General features: G+C 36.2%; 1 protein-coding gene across 1 annotated transcript; it reads left to right on the top strand.

Annotated features, from left to right (window-relative positions):
- The first annotated feature begins 556 nt into the window (after nucleotides 1–556).
- Nucleotides 557–14,692, top strand: LOC137395270 (ethanolamine-phosphate cytidylyltransferase-like). The gene is made up of 7 exons (XM_068082139.1): nucleotides 557–631; nucleotides 6,568–6,908; nucleotides 7,886–8,021; nucleotides 10,034–10,157; nucleotides 11,288–11,412; nucleotides 12,829–13,034; nucleotides 14,369–14,692. The coding sequence occupies exons 2-7, from the start codon at nucleotides 6,573–6,575 to the stop codon at nucleotides 14,516–14,518; spliced, it is 1,077 nt and encodes a 358-aa protein (XP_067938240.1). The 5' UTR covers nucleotides 557–631; nucleotides 6,568–6,572; the 3' UTR covers nucleotides 14,519–14,692.
- The last annotated feature ends 961 nt before the right edge of the window (nucleotides 14,693–15,653 follow it).

Here is a 15,653-nt window from a genome sequence, read left to right as displayed (position 1 = left end):
AGCCCTTGATAAGTGTTAGGACCACCCAAGGTAGCTTATAGAAAACCTAGTCCTGGTGGTGTGTTTTTACTAGAGAACACTACCAAGCATTGTCACCACATGACAGAAGCATGCCATTATTATTGTTACATCATTACTGGTAGCTCTTTTTGATTTATAGCTTGCAACATTTTGTGGCACTGTGGCATGTCACTACTTCCCAATGGGAAAACATTGGAAACAGTAAAAAATACCAAAAAGGAATAGAATTGTTTTATTCCATATGATGATGAGCATATGACATAAATCATTACTTGCTCTGTTGCCATTAACAATTGACGAAGCATTGACTTTGGAGTAGATCACTAAGCTCACAACCAGTCACAAGTAGATCTACATGTAGGGTCTCTGTGGTTGTGAACTAGAGTTGTCTACCCACAATTAAAAACGAGTAAAGAGAATCTTGAAAATGCTGAATCGCTTACAGGAAAAGTCATACCGATAGTTTAACAATACAGCGGCGTACCATATATTAGTACGAAGAGCGTCCCTTGATGATTTAATGCTTCACAGCTACGGCCTCTGACGCTCATTTTAACCAGTTCTCCATCAATAGTGAGCGCAAATTAAAATTCGCGTTGAAGCTGTACTTGTACGTGTACATAATATATTTTCTAATTTGTGAAGTTTATCACTGCATGCATATAATATTGCTAGGATTGTTTCATTAGATTTAATTACTATATTTTAGACAAATACCAACGGTTCTACATGAACAGTAAGCTAGTTCATTGCATTGTTTACACCAAACCGGCTTTTTAGCATTGTTAATATAAATGAAATATCGTTGGACTTCCGTAATAGAGAATGTTTGTAATATCTTCAAATATAGAGTCGTATACAAATTTACTATCTATATCGAAAAATTGCTAACAATCATCAAAAATTTACAAATAGCAAAGATTGAAACAGACAAATACATTAGCAATAATTTTATTTTTTAGAGCTTGTTCAAGATAGCTACCCTATTTCGTTTAGTGCAGAATTAAATGCGAATATTTTAAGTGTTTTGAAAGTGATCTCGAACACCAATGATAGATTTTCATATTACTCTTGAGAATGAGAGCTTAACATAAAGAAAACACAAGAACACGACCGTGAAAAGTAGTGGAGCACCCTGAAAAGGGCATTTGAACTATAACTGACACAGAGTTGCTGGCTGTAGTTGCTGTCCAAAATTTCAGCACTTGCTCGAGCTAAAAAACACCTATACTACTTTGGACTCTTATTCTTTCTCCTTCTTATCCTCCCCATAGAATGTAAGTAGATTTATCTCAAGAATGGCATGAGAGCACAAATGTATCTTGTAGTGGTTGACTGATAAGATCGCTTTTAAGAAGGGTGGATATTTCTTTGGCAACTAGCCGTTGAGGATGCAATTGTAAAAGGCGTTTCTCAGAAACCTGTTGACAAAGAGTCTGTGTCTAATGAGACTGTTTGTAATGCTTCTTATCCTTGTGCTCCTTGGTTTTATTTCAAGAGAAAAATATGTGTTTATCTGATTTAACCTAATCTGCTATCAAATGAGCTATTCATGTTTTGTTAAATTGCCGAAAGATTGTGTCATAAAAAGCACAATTTAATGCAGAAAAACACCATAATTTTAACCGAAGAGCATGTGGAAGCTTTGCGACATTAATAAGAAAAAAGTGGGTGCATCTCTATGTCTAGCTTAGCAAGTGGACTAGAAACTAATATATCTGCTCTTGAAAGTACAATTGGTTCAATGTACTCAAACATTATTACTTTTTCATGTTCATAGAGAATCTCTTCATTGTATTTAGTTTTAGCCTTTTCGCAGAGATGGGCACTCAAGTTAACATGCTTGCTCAAGCAAGCCTTAGGGCTCACTTTCCAAAGGAATTAAATTGATTCTCAGGTATCTTTCTCTTACTATAGAATTGAAAAGACTCGGCACATTCTACCAGTAAGAATTGAATAGATTCTTTACTGTCAGGATAGACGACATCTATGCTATGCTTTTACTGTAGCATAGATGAAGTAACTCCTGTTCTATTGCGCATGAAAAGCCAGTTTTGGCCGCAAACTGTAGCAAACATCGATGAGCGCAATGAGCTTTTATGCAACCTTGTTAAATGTAGTTGAAAAATGAAAATATGCCTTTTAATGTAAAATGAAATAAAAAACTTTATAGCCCCAACGACTTGCAACCGCAGGCAATAAGATATTGCAGGTTAGTTGCTGGTAGAGACATGTATCAGCTTCCTCATGCACATTTATTTAGAGATCTACAAGTTTGGAGGTTAATCCAAAAAAGTTACTGTAGCACCGCCTGAAGGAAAATGCAAAACATGGGCGACATTCAATTCACCGGTGAAAGGATTGAATTTATCTTCTCAACATTCTGACGAGGTGTTTGAAAAATACAATGCCACCTTCTATTTGAACCTCACCTCTAATAAAGTGCAACTCTAAGGGAAAGGTTAAAACAATAGAGTGCCACGGCGTTCAAATAAAGGTGTTATGGTATATTTTGCAAGTGTAACCAAGCGCATTGAGAAATTGTCCTATAATAGATGATAAAATAAAACTTCAACGATCAATGTTTATTTTATTTCTAAGCTTGTCTTGCATAGAAGTTACCGAACAACACTTGTGTGGTTGAGCGACTTCTATTTAGAGCAATGGTTGAACAGGCGAGTTAGTGTACAGGTGGCGAATCAATAGAGAATTGATTTTGTCAAATAGCAGAATTGAATTGATTCATTGGAAATTAGAATAGCTAAAAATTGAGAATTGAATTGTAGTGTTTTGCTTATTGAATTGAAATGAATCAATTCTAACCTGATCTATGATGCAAAAGAATTGGGAATTGAATCGCTAATTTTTTGATGAGAACTGGATTGAATTGAGTCGTTTTTTTAAGTTTCAAAAACATTTCTGCCTTTTTGTTTTCATTTAAGTTAACTGATTATAGTTTTTAACCAACAATTTATGCTTTTGGCAATTCTTATTTTGTAGACGCTGTGTATTTTTTTGCAGTATTTTTTTTGTTCAGTTCTCTCTCAATGGAAACTACAGAGTAGTGATGCATCTGTTTTTTTCTTTTCTAGCAAATTATGACGTAGAGCAATAACTTGTACCTGCAGTCTTGAAAAGTTTTAGGGATGACAACCATATGTAATTTTGTAATTTTTAACATTGCAATCATGGCTAAATTTTTCGTTTCACAGACATGAAGGCATTTGTTTTCCTTCAAACATAAGTCGCGTCTTTCAATCATAAAGTTTTAGTTACATAGGCATTGTGAAGTTGATCAAAACATCTACTTTATCATCAGATAGACCAGTTAATACGACATGTATTTGTATACAAAAGGAAATTAAGTGGTTGTACAGCTCTACAACATTAGAGTACAATAAGACTAGAGAAGTTAGTAGGATACAGTTCTACAACATTAGAGTACAATAAGACTAGAGAAGTTAGTAGGATACAGTTCTACAACATTAGAGTACAATAAGACTAGAGAAGTTAGTAGGATACAGTTCTACAACATTAGAGTACAATAAGACTAGAGAAGTTAGTAGGATACAGTTCTACAACATTAGAGTACAATAAGACTAGAGAAGTTAGTAGGATACAGTTCTACAACATTAGAGTACAATAAAACTAGAGAAGTAAGTAGGATACAGTTCTACAACATTAGAGTACAATAAGACTAGAGAAGTTAGTAGGATACAGTTCTACAACATTAGAGTACAATAAGACTAGAGAAGTTAGTAGGATACAGTTCTACAACATTATAGTACAATAAGACTAGAGAAGTTAGTAGGATACAGTTCTGCAACATTAGAGTACAATGAGACTAGAGAAGTTAGTAGGATACAGTTCTACAACATTAGAGTACAATAAGACTAGAGAAGTTAGTAGGATACAGTTCTACAACATTAGAGTACAATAAGACTAGAGAAGTTAGTAGGATACAGTTCTACAACATTAGAGTACAATAAGACTAGAGAAGTTAGTAGGATACAGTTCTACAACATTAGAGTACAATAAGACTAGAGAAGTTAGTAGGATACAGTTCTGCAACATTAGAGTACAATAAGACGAGAGAGTAAGTATGGTCTTATGGTAAGTATGGTAAGTAACTTTGGTCTCCCTTATAGAGCAATAAGGGAGACCAAAGTCTCCCTTATTGTTCGGAATGACTCTTCATTGGAAATTTCTAAAAGCTTTAAATGCTGTTTCTATTGCAACATTGATTTTTCGTGTCTTTAAATTTAAACTTTATTAGCAATTAACCTGTTTTGACATGTCCACCTGCAAAAATGCACTTTTAAACTTTTAATTGTTACAAATGCTATAAAAGCCATTTGGTAATATAATATGGTAACTCTGTATTTTCTGGTCATATGGACTGTTAAGCCGTTGAAAAGAATCTCTTGGAACTTTTTGTGTAGTTTGCTCACATCTCATTAAAAGGCATTAGAAATATTTTCCTACAAATGTTGAAAAATTTAATCTTAATTAAATCACAATATGATCTCCATGGGTCACCATTATTATATTCTGCTGGAAATTCTTTGAAGTCCTTTCAAAGACCTTTGAATGAGAGTCTTTGTTTGTTTCCAAGATACCATTCATCCTTACTGACTTGCCTTATGAGTTCATATGAAAGTCAGTAAAGTTTTGCTTTATGATTACCATCAAATAAGCACTCTCAATCAAGCAAATCAATCTCAGAGTGTGCTGGTGTTTTCTTAGAGTCTCCGCGCTTTTCTTTTCACAAGCTGTAAAATCCTGAGTGGGAACTTTGTCAATTTTTTTTACTTATAAACAAGGTAAGACAAAAAATGTTATTTGCCAACAAGTTCTACAATGCAGCCCCGCTTCCCTAGTTTTTGTCGTTTTTGCTTGGTTTTTCCTTTACTTGCAAGTGTTAGTTATATTGGTTTTTAAATAAAGAAATGTTGTGCGGTAATGGGAATTTGAGCCTGTGGGTGTGCGCGTATAGGTGTGTATGTGTTTTGATGTATGTGTGTATAGGTATGCGTGTGTATAGATGCGCGTATGTTTGTATGCACCTTTGGGTTTGCATGCGCATGTGTGTTTGCATGCACATGCGTGTTTGCATACACATGCATGTGTGGGTGCACATGTGTATATACGATCACCCGTACAAAATGACTTCTAGGTAAATGAGGGCAAACACATACATCCATCATGTGAGATAGATTAACAGATAGACACAATGTAAAATTCATAAGCACAATGCTGATCATTTCAGCTAGTTTAGTTTAAAAATTATCATAGACAAAATTGATTTACCTTTGTTAAGTTGTACTATGAAAGCTTTCAACAATTAGTGAGATGAGTTGTAGGATTGTCAGATGAATATCTGGCTTATGCTTCTATGGTATGTGTACTTGACCGTGATAGGAAGATTGGAAGAGGGAGGAGGGGGCAGAGGTCAAAACATTTCAATGTAACAGGCTTTATCACGAGATAAAGTTTGAAACATGAAGCGCTGATAAGGGACCAGCTTTGGGGCGTGAAATATCGAACAATTGTTGCTGGCTATGTATGTCATTGATAATAAGAGATAGCGATGTAACTACATCTACATGTATTTAAGTTTAGGAAAGTTGTGAGTTTGTCAGTTTTTGGAAGTACTCGGCTGCTTTGCTGTACACACATAACTTTGTCTGTTTCGTATTTGTAAATAACTGGCTAGTAACACGAGTTGTCTCATACTATTTTATATTGTGCTAGGCAGAGTATCAATCAGCAATGAATGACTTGCAAAACTCATGCAATAGTGTAAAATTTTTACTAAATGAATTAGCTGAATACGTAACATGCATTAAGATATATATTTTCCGCCTAGTTTCAAATACTGAAATTCTTAGTTGCAAGGTATAAGCTGTACAAGGTTATAGTGATGTGATACCTACAATGTGTGTTTGATAAATTGTATAACTTTGCAATTAAATTCGTGTGATTGGCCAAACTTACAGCCATCTTGTTTCCTCACCACAACCGTCTCTGCTTGATAATTATTATAAAATTTTATGGTTGTTGTTCTCTAGGTCAAATGGTGTGCATATGAGGCATGTCTTGTAAGGCAGTCATCAGTAAATTCAACTTGTACCACTAAGTGAGTTGGTACTGTAGCAGCCACAAGCTGAAGCCCCCAAGAAAAAGATATGGTTCTGTGTTCAAGCATGCTATCGTTAGCCTTTGTACTCTCCCAGTGTCGAAATACAAACATCCGCCCTAGCATGTATCGATAACTTGTACTGTTCTGAGAACAAAGACTTCCAAGGCATTTTGGCATCCAGTAAACCTAACCATGACTTGAAACTATATGATCAAAACCTATACATCTACAGTTCTACAATCCTTCACAAACCTACAATCTTCTACATGCCTACTCTTGTCTACACACTGTACAGTCATCCAGATTTCCAGTCACACAAAAAAACGAAGTACTGACCACGTGCTGTCAAAACACACCATTTGCCAGAATCAGATTATCCATAGCTAACACCAATCTATTTGTAGTCAGGATGTCAGCTAATAAACCTACCAGAGTCTGGGCTGATGGCTGCTTTGATCTGGTTCACTTTGGACATGCTAACGCTCTGCGGCAGGCAAAGGCAATGGGGGACGTCTTAGTTGTTGGAGTGCACAACGATGAAGAAATAGAAAAGAACAAGGGGCCTCCAGTTTTTACCCAAGAGGAGAGATATAGAATGGTTCTAGCAGTGAAATGGGTAGATGAAGTGGTCAAAGATGCCCCATATACTACACAACTTCAAGTGCTTGATGAACAAAATTGTGATTTCTGTGTACATGGTGATGATATCACCCTCACTGCTGATGGAACTGACACCTACCAGCTGGTATGTATGACAGCTGGCGAGTACGACAGTGACTATTGCAGCGGATGAGTATGGCAGTCCGTGTGTGTGACAGCCAGTGAGTATGACAACTAGTGTGTATGACAGCTGGTGCGTGTGTGTGTGTGACAGCTAGTATGACAGCCAATGAGTATGACAGCTAGTGAGTATGACAGCTGGTGTGGGTGACAGCTAGTGATCATGACAGCTGGTGTGTGTGACAGCTAGTGATTAGACAGCCAATGTGTGTCACAGCTAGTGAGTATGACAGCCTGTGAGTGTGACATCTAGTCAGTATGACAGTCTGTGTGTGTGACAGCTAGTCAGTATGACAGATAGTGTGTATGACAGCTGGCGAGTATGGCAATGAATATTGCAGCTGGTGAGTGTGACAGCTAGTGAGCAGACAGCCAATGTGTGTGACAGCTACGGAGTATGTCAGCTAGTGAATATGACAGCTAGTATGACAGCTATTTAGTTTGATAGCTATTGAGTATGACAGCCAGTGAGTATGACAGCTAGTGTGTGACAGCCAGTGTCTGTGACAGCCTGAAGGCATTTTCTGGAAGTCATTTAGTGTGCTATGGCTGTTTAGCAGAGGGTTTAACCAATCGATTTTGTGTGAGGGACAGCTCCCATAGGGACAACTTTTTGATGGAGTAGAGACCTCTGAATTATTGGTGTTACATGAAATGGATATTTGGTGTCATGAGCACTCATCATGCTAAAGTGTTTTATAACCAAGTATTTTGAGAAAAATGATAGTTCTGTGGACAGCTTGAAAACTTGCAGGTTCGAATACAGCTCGAGTCAATATGTGTAGTGAGAAAAGCAAAGAACACATTATACTTGCTAGCCTTCAGCTTTTACTACTTGTACAAGCAATACTTGTAAGACCAGCTTCGTGGTTTGGTCATGGACTAAAATAGATTTAAATTGGCACAAAATATAGAAATAAGACAGTATAAGGTACCTTACAGGTCAAGGATGCAGGCAGATATAAAGAATGCAAAAGGACTCAAGGTGTGTCTACTACAGAGCTGGTTGGTCGAATGCTGTTGGCAACGAAAGCTCATTTCTCACAGGAAAACAAGTTGAAGGAAGATGAGACCTTAGGTGGGTATATAGCGGCATGCATGAGTTGCTTGCAGTTGTTTGTATAGTGAAGAAATGTGTATTGTTAGACCTTTGCCTAGTATCGTTGGGCTTTAGTATGTCTGCCAAATGAGCTAACCACATCAGCTCAAATTAGGTCAGGCATAAAACGATGCTGCCAATAGTAGACTTAGAATTTGAGTAGGCTATTTTTGTAGTTAATTTAATCAGAGAGTTGATTGGCTCAACCTATATTTTTTGGTGAATACATAACTCTATGGTGAATACATAACTCTATGGTGAATACATAACTCTATGGTGAATACATAACTCTATGGTGCATACATAACTCTATGGTGAATACATATAGTCCAACAGCAAATCGCATGAGCAAAGATAACCATGCAGTAACACAAAAAATAGAAAATGAAAACAGTTCACCAGAGTTTGCTTCTATTATTCGTAATAATGCTATTCGTGCTGAGCATATGAGTTACATATGAGTGTGGATGTTGTAACATGACTACCTCATACTGATATGAATGTTATAACATGACTACCTCATACTGATATGGATGTTATAATATGACTACCTCATACTAATATGGATGCTATAACATGACTACCTCATACTGATATGGATGTTACACCATGACTACCTCATACTGATATGGATGTTACACCATGACTATCTCATACTAATATGGATGTTATAACATGACTACCTCATACTGATATGTATGTTATAACATGACTACCTCATACTGATATGAATGTTATAACATGACTACCTCATACTAATATGGATGTTATAACATGACTATCTCATACTAATATGTATGTTATAACATGACTACGTCATACTGATATGTATGTTATAACATGACTACCTCATACTAATATGGATGCTATAACATGACTACCTCATACTGATATGGATGTTACACCATGACTACCTCATACTGATATGGATGTTACACCATGACTATCTCATACTAATATGGATGTTATAACACGACTATCTCATACTAATATGTATGTTATAACATGACTACCTCATACTGATATAGATGTTATAACATGACTACCTCATACTGATATGGATGTTACACCATGACTACCTCATACTGATATGGATGTTACACCATGACTACCTCATACTGATATGGATGTTACACCATGACTATCTCATACTAATATGGATGTTATAACATGACTACCCCATACTAATATGTATGTTATAACATGACTACCTCATACTGATATGGATGTTATAACATGATTACCTCATACTGATATGGATGTTATAACATGAAGCTAAAGTATAAATGCAACCTAAAGCTGTTTATTCAAGGTATTGTTCAAGGCTTTTATATACTGTCAGAAATGGACAGGCGTTATCTACTTGATAATCTTTAAAGATGTCATATAAATAATTATTTTCTCCTAAACTGCGCCATAGACGCATATTTCAGTGCTGAATGTGCAGGCCTAAGTGTGTATGTGTGTATGTACTGTCTGCATGTATGTACATGCGTATGTATGTGTGTATGTATATAATACATGTATGTACTGTCTGTATGTATGTAATACATGTGTTTTTGTTCTTTCCTCAATAGCAAAAGGTTTGCATATTCATAGCTGGACTTCACACCAATTGCTTTGTTCATAGTTTCTCATTTAACGCTTGTACTCTTGCTTTGATGGTCTGACCACAGCATTCACCAATTACTAATGAAATAAAGCAAGCCTCAGATACTGCTGCTACACGGTGTATTCTATGCTCACAGTACGAAATTAGTTTGGTGAAACTTTGGTATATCAGAACTGCCTTTAGACCTTAGTTTTGACATGAACTTTCTTTATGACATCACTGCTATGTTTTGGATCGTTAAGAAATAAGTACTCTGTATGTTGTCTAATACTTATTTCTCGAGTTTGTCTAGCACCACCCTGATTTAGCCCATCTTGACAACTCTAACTGAACCACAGCGCAACCACCAGCCAAACTAGTAGTCTGTCCTGTTTCATAGCTGAATTATCAAAGAGTCCGCAAGGGAAGTCCCCCTACACCGGTACAACCCAGTTCCTTCCAACCACTCAAAAAATTATACAATTTTCTGAAGGGAAGGAGCCGCAGCCTGGAGATCGCATAGCGTAGGTACCCTTTCCATTCAGTGACTTCGCTGTGTGTCTTTTGAAATACCTAAAACTTTTATCTACTCACATGACAATTGAATAAAGCTGTTTGACAGATATAGCAAATATAGCGATATGTACTACTTTCCTTTGCTAAATCTTTTGAAGCTTATTGGTCAATGCAGGTTTTAATGACAAGTTTCTCTTGAAGCTTATTGGTCAATACAGGTTTTAATGACAAGTTTCTTTTGAAGCTTATTGATCAATACAGGTTTTAATGACAAGTTTCTTTTGAAGCTTATTGGTCAATGCAGGTTTTAATGACAAGTTTCTTTTGAAGCTTATTGGTCAATACAGGTTTTAATGGCAAGTTTCTTTTGAAGCTTATTGGTCAATGCAGGTTTTAATGACAAGTTTCTTTTGAAGCTTATTGGTCAATGCAGGTTTTAATGACAAGTTTCTTTTGAAGCTTATTGATCAATACAGGTTTTAATGACAAGTTTCTTTTGAAGCTTATTGGTCAATGCAGGTTTTAATGACAAGTTTCTTTTGAAGCTTATTGGTCAATGCAGGTTTTAATGACAAGTTTCTTTTGAAGCTTATTGGTCAATACAGGTTTTAATGGCAAGTTTCTTTTGAAGCTTATTGGTCAATGCAGGTTTTAATGACAAGTTTCTTTTGAAGCTTATTGGTCAATGCAGGTTTTAATGACAAGTTTCTTGCAATTTGTAAAATAATCCTCATTCGTAACTGCTTATTCACTGTATTTACAAACTGAAGTTCAGTTTAATGCGTTACCGAAACTGGTATATATTTTGTCTAAACCAGTCTTCTGCTGGTGCATACTTGAAACGAAAAAACTTTCTACTCAAAACGGAAAGTGTTTCTCCCGTCCAGACCTATTTGTATTTTCACATTTTTGTTTTCTGAGCTGCAACAAAGACAAGTTCACTGCTGCTTCAAAAGCCACAATATTTTGTTTAGGCAACTTTTAAAGTCAGTTAAAAGATAATCTGTTTAGAACTGAGGAATTTTTCTAAACGGTTGACTGGGAGTTCACAAAAGCATCTGAGTTTCATTGATGATACGATAAACAGGCTAGGAGGGTTGTAGGGTAAATCTCATGCTTGTAACCTGTTAATTTATAGATATGTAGCTGGAGCCTTTGATCTCTTCCATGTCGGCCATGTTGATTTTTTGAGAAAAGTTGCTGAAGAAGCAGATTTTATCATAGTGGGACTTCATATTGACGCTACAGTGAATAGATACAAAGGTAAGATAACTTCATATTTACTCTACAGTGAATAGGTACAAAGGTAAAATAACTTCATATTGACTTTACACTGAATAGGTACAAAGGTAAGGTAACATTCAATATTGTATTGAATGTTTACTGATTTCATAGGTATTGGCTGTTTGTCTCATTATTATTGCGTGCAAAGAATACATTAACATTTATCTTGGTCTTAGCCAACCGATTCTGTAAATCGGGCTGTGATACAATCTGATTTAATAATAGCATTGTTCCCCTGTTTGATCATTCATATTCAATATAACCACTGATAAGCTCTGTGCCACGTTGGAACTTTTACCGGAACGAACTTGTGCTGATTCTCCGTAGACGGAAAGATAACTTGTTTCTCTTTTTTGCTTATCATGGCTCATACAATTAAAATCATTTTTAATGAATAATTTTTTATTAGAGATTTTAAAATTTATCAGACACCTGCATCAATCTATATTTTGGCCATCACTGTCAAAATCAAGCTCGCTTTGTGGAATTGATAGGAGACTTCATGTATGTTGGTTGACTCGCTGATAGTAGTCAAATCTGTGCATCATGCACTGTGGCCTTTGCACACCTGCTTTGTCATGCCAACTGTTATCAATATGATTTGTATTCTGTTAGGCCTAGTAGGTGCTGGTAAGTTTTTAATGCTTAGCAGGACTTCTCGCCATCTCTCGAATGAGTGAAGCCTGTCTCCAGCCTTCACTTCCAACCTTGGTGATCCTTTGCATAACGCTGTAGTCTGATTGGCTCTGTTCCCCGTAGAAATCAACTTCTGGTCAATAAGCTTGTGAATTGCTTCCCATGCAATCAACCAGTAGCTTAACTTTACCTTTTCTTTGGTTATAAAAAAGTAACAGTGTAATACTTCACACATCTGCAGCCATAGGTGTTGGCTTTCATTACAAAAAGGTGTTAGCTGCAAAGAGTGAGGTCAATTGTCTATCAAGAAGGAAGTGGTTCACAAACCATAATTTTATACTACAACTACCAGAATGGCCCGCGTTGCATGGGTATTAAAAAACAGCTTATAAACAGTGGCAGGTGATGTAGTTGCCTACCACTTACCATTAGTGTGGCACATTCCCAATGGCTAATTTGTGCAAGCTATCCATATTGCTAAACTTGCCAATGAGAGCCGTGAGAGCAAGCTTTAGTGATGTGGCTATATTGCCATATAACTTGACAATCTGTTGAACTTAAAAGATATCGGTAATTCAAATGATACACGGTCTGTGAAATCAGGCCTTTGTATAATAACTGAATAATTATAATTGAAAGCGCTTTTTACGTGTTATATACTAGTAGCTAGCTGAGGACTAAAGAATTATTGATTGGCTCTTCATTCTGAAACCATTTTGATCACTGTTGTCTGACATGTCTTTAAAATGCCCTCTTTAGGCCAAAACTATCCAATCATGAACCTGCATGAGAGGACGTTGAGTGTGCTGGCTTGTCGATACGTCTCTGAAGTAGTCATAGGGGCCCCTTATTCAGTCACCAAGGAGCTGATGAAGCATTTCAATGTTGATATTGTCCTACACGGAGCCACGCCGATAGCTGCTGATGAGGATGGATCAGACCCATACGCATATCCCAAGAGTGTTGTAAGGGTTTTGAACTTTCATATATGAGAATTGTTTCATCTAGTTGCGGTTTATTACCTACATGTAAGTCCGGAGCTACGTTAACTTGTCAATGCATTTTCATGAATTTGCCAGACCGCCTGTCGAATTCTAAGTTGTTGATGCGTTATTGGAGATTTTGTAGCTGTTCATTTGCAGTTTCTTTAGGCGTTACAGATTCAACAAATGACATTCCATTGTTTTAATCTGTCTGCTAATACTTTTTTCTATTGCAATGTATTTAACCATGTGAAATTAAAAACAGTTAACAATTATTTCTCTTCCATTCAAATAATTTGACAACACTGATTGGTTCCTCTCTTAAAGGTTGACTTGCAACAAGATTAACATTACAGTTATTTGGTATCACAACGTTCGCCATGTCTTACTCTGCTGTGTTGTAGGTGCAAAATCTGTGGAAATATGATTACAAGCTCTTAAAAGCTCAAAAACAAACAGTTAATCGCAGCCATCACGAAAACGCTGTAGGTTGGACGCCTCTCAAAACTGCTCAAATGTGATATAGTTGAACACGATGTACTTCCGTTTGCACTTACATGTCATGCAACCGCATTCATTGAAATATTTTCACAAAGAAATTTCACCCATCCAATAAAACCATGTCTATGGTCTTTGCGCGTCTATTTCATCATTATTGTAATGCTGTCACTTTGAGCACTGATATCTCAAAACCTAGCCTAAAAATTAGTTTAATTTTTTAACCTTAGCCTGAGGTGGTGCATATCATCCTTTGATAAACATGAGGAGCCTGTTGGTCGAAAAATGCTGCAGAAACTGTTCACGGCATTTGGCAGGAAGTATAGGTCAAATGATCAGATTACGATTAGACCAAGCCGAAACAAAACTGTAAAGTGGTGAGCATCTATATTTGATACGGGCTTTTCGGTAAAACCCGAAGTGTTTGTCATAAACTACAGTTCTGTAGTTCTCTGAGAAGTGTTATATTGAGCATTTTATTGGCTTTTTATTTCACGTGATAACATCGGGTGTCACAACAATAACTCGTTGAGTACGTCATCAAACTAAAGGGATTCCAACCTACGGTTGGTTTTTTAACTGTTCATTTTTTAGCTTTAAGAGCTTGCAATCACATTTCCACATACGTTATTTTGAACCTACAACACGGCACAGTAAAACAGTGAATATTTTAATACCAAATAACCGTAATGTAAATTTTGTTACAAGTGAGCCTTTAAGATTTTGCAATAAGTAAGAATTACCTTTTCTCTCTCCATAAAAACACAATATTATTATACACTACAAGCCCAAGGGTTTCACACTTATATGTTATTCAGGGGAAGTTCAAACAGATTGATAGCGCCAATCTGCTTACCACTGCCAACATAGTTGAACGAATTATCGAAAATAGAGAGAAGTTTATGAAGCGTAACGCCAAGAAAGAGAAAAAGGAACTGGACTACATTGCAAAGACTGAGGAGCAATAGGTGAAGCTCACAGCCTTTATTTCGCTCAAGTTCTGGTCATTTAGCATGTTATTTATTTCTTCCTTTCTAATTTTCGTTTGATATATGCTATTTATTGACATTAGTTTTAGTAATATTTTTATTGTTTCAATTTCAATTTATTTGTATCAAAATTAGAAGATTTCTCCTGTTATGTGATGCTATAGGTGATGTTGTGTGGCAGACTATCTGAAAAACTTTTTTTATCTCACTCAAATTGAGAAGAACATTACAAACAGAATGTGATCAGCAGAGAGAGAGCTTCGTATCAAAGGAGAGAATGTATAGAAGTTGAAAGATTGTTCATAAACGAGAAAGTAGATTCAACCAATCATAATGAACAAGCATTTCCATTGGTCCAAGCTACTTATGAGGGTTACACAAATAAAAGATCGCATTTCATCCAGCAGATATCTTCGTATAAAAAATTCAACTGACTCCATCCTTTTTTGTCTTGACTTCACAGAGACAAAAAATTTGGTTTTTAAAAATATAACAAAACTGGTGATGGCAAGCAGTACTTTCAAAGCAAAAGACAATCCAATATTAGGAAACCAGGATATTAGCAACTTCCTACAAATACAATAAATATGATATGCAGGAGTTACTTCAGTCAGCTCGTTCCATAGTCTCATTGCGGCCAAGGTAAGAGTTGCTATGACAGCTGAACGCATCAGTCAATAGAGCTCATTGGAAACAGCCTGTAGCACACAGAGGAAGTGTTGTATCAAATGATTACATTACAAAGGATGGGTATTTGATGCATCTTGAGATAAAAGCGTTCAACACAGTTTACACAATATATATCTAAGAGGATTATGGGTAAGCTAAATGTTAGATTCAGCAACTTATTTACTATACACGTAGTAATGCGTACATCTTTACTCACTGTCCTAGTCTATCAGCTGTCCTCAAGAGACAGCAAACAAGTCAATTTTAACCACAGGGTTGTGATTTCACCAAGCCTTGTCCTCATTTTATGTGTTTTTCAATACTATTTCAACATTTGTGTATTTGGTTTATAATCGGAAGTATGATTCATTAGCAATTGGCAGCAACACTTTTCTATTTTTTGGACCACCTGAGGCATTTATCTTGTGCACCTCAAGCTGGTAAC

This window comes from Watersipora subatra, chromosome 4 (assembly GCF_963576615.1).
Source record: "Watersipora subatra chromosome 4, tzWatSuba1.1, whole genome shotgun sequence".
Taxonomy (NCBI): Eukaryota; Metazoa; Bryozoa; class Gymnolaemata; order Cheilostomatida; family Watersiporidae; genus Watersipora; species Watersipora subatra.
This window is presented reverse-complemented; position numbering and strand designations above follow the sequence as displayed.

Coding starts and splice junctions, on each gene's coding strand:
- LOC137395270 (XM_068082139.1), top strand. CDS start 6,573: ATGTCAGCTAATAAACCTACCAGAGTCTGGGCTGATGGCTGCTTTGAT. Junction 8,022..10,033: donor GAAGGAAGATGAGACCTTAG/GTGGGTATATAG, acceptor CCTGTTTCATAG/CTGAATTATCAAAGAGTCCG. Junction 11,413..12,828: donor TACAGTGAATAGATACAAAG/GTAAGATAACTT, acceptor TGCCCTCTTTAG/GCCAAAACTATCCAATCATG.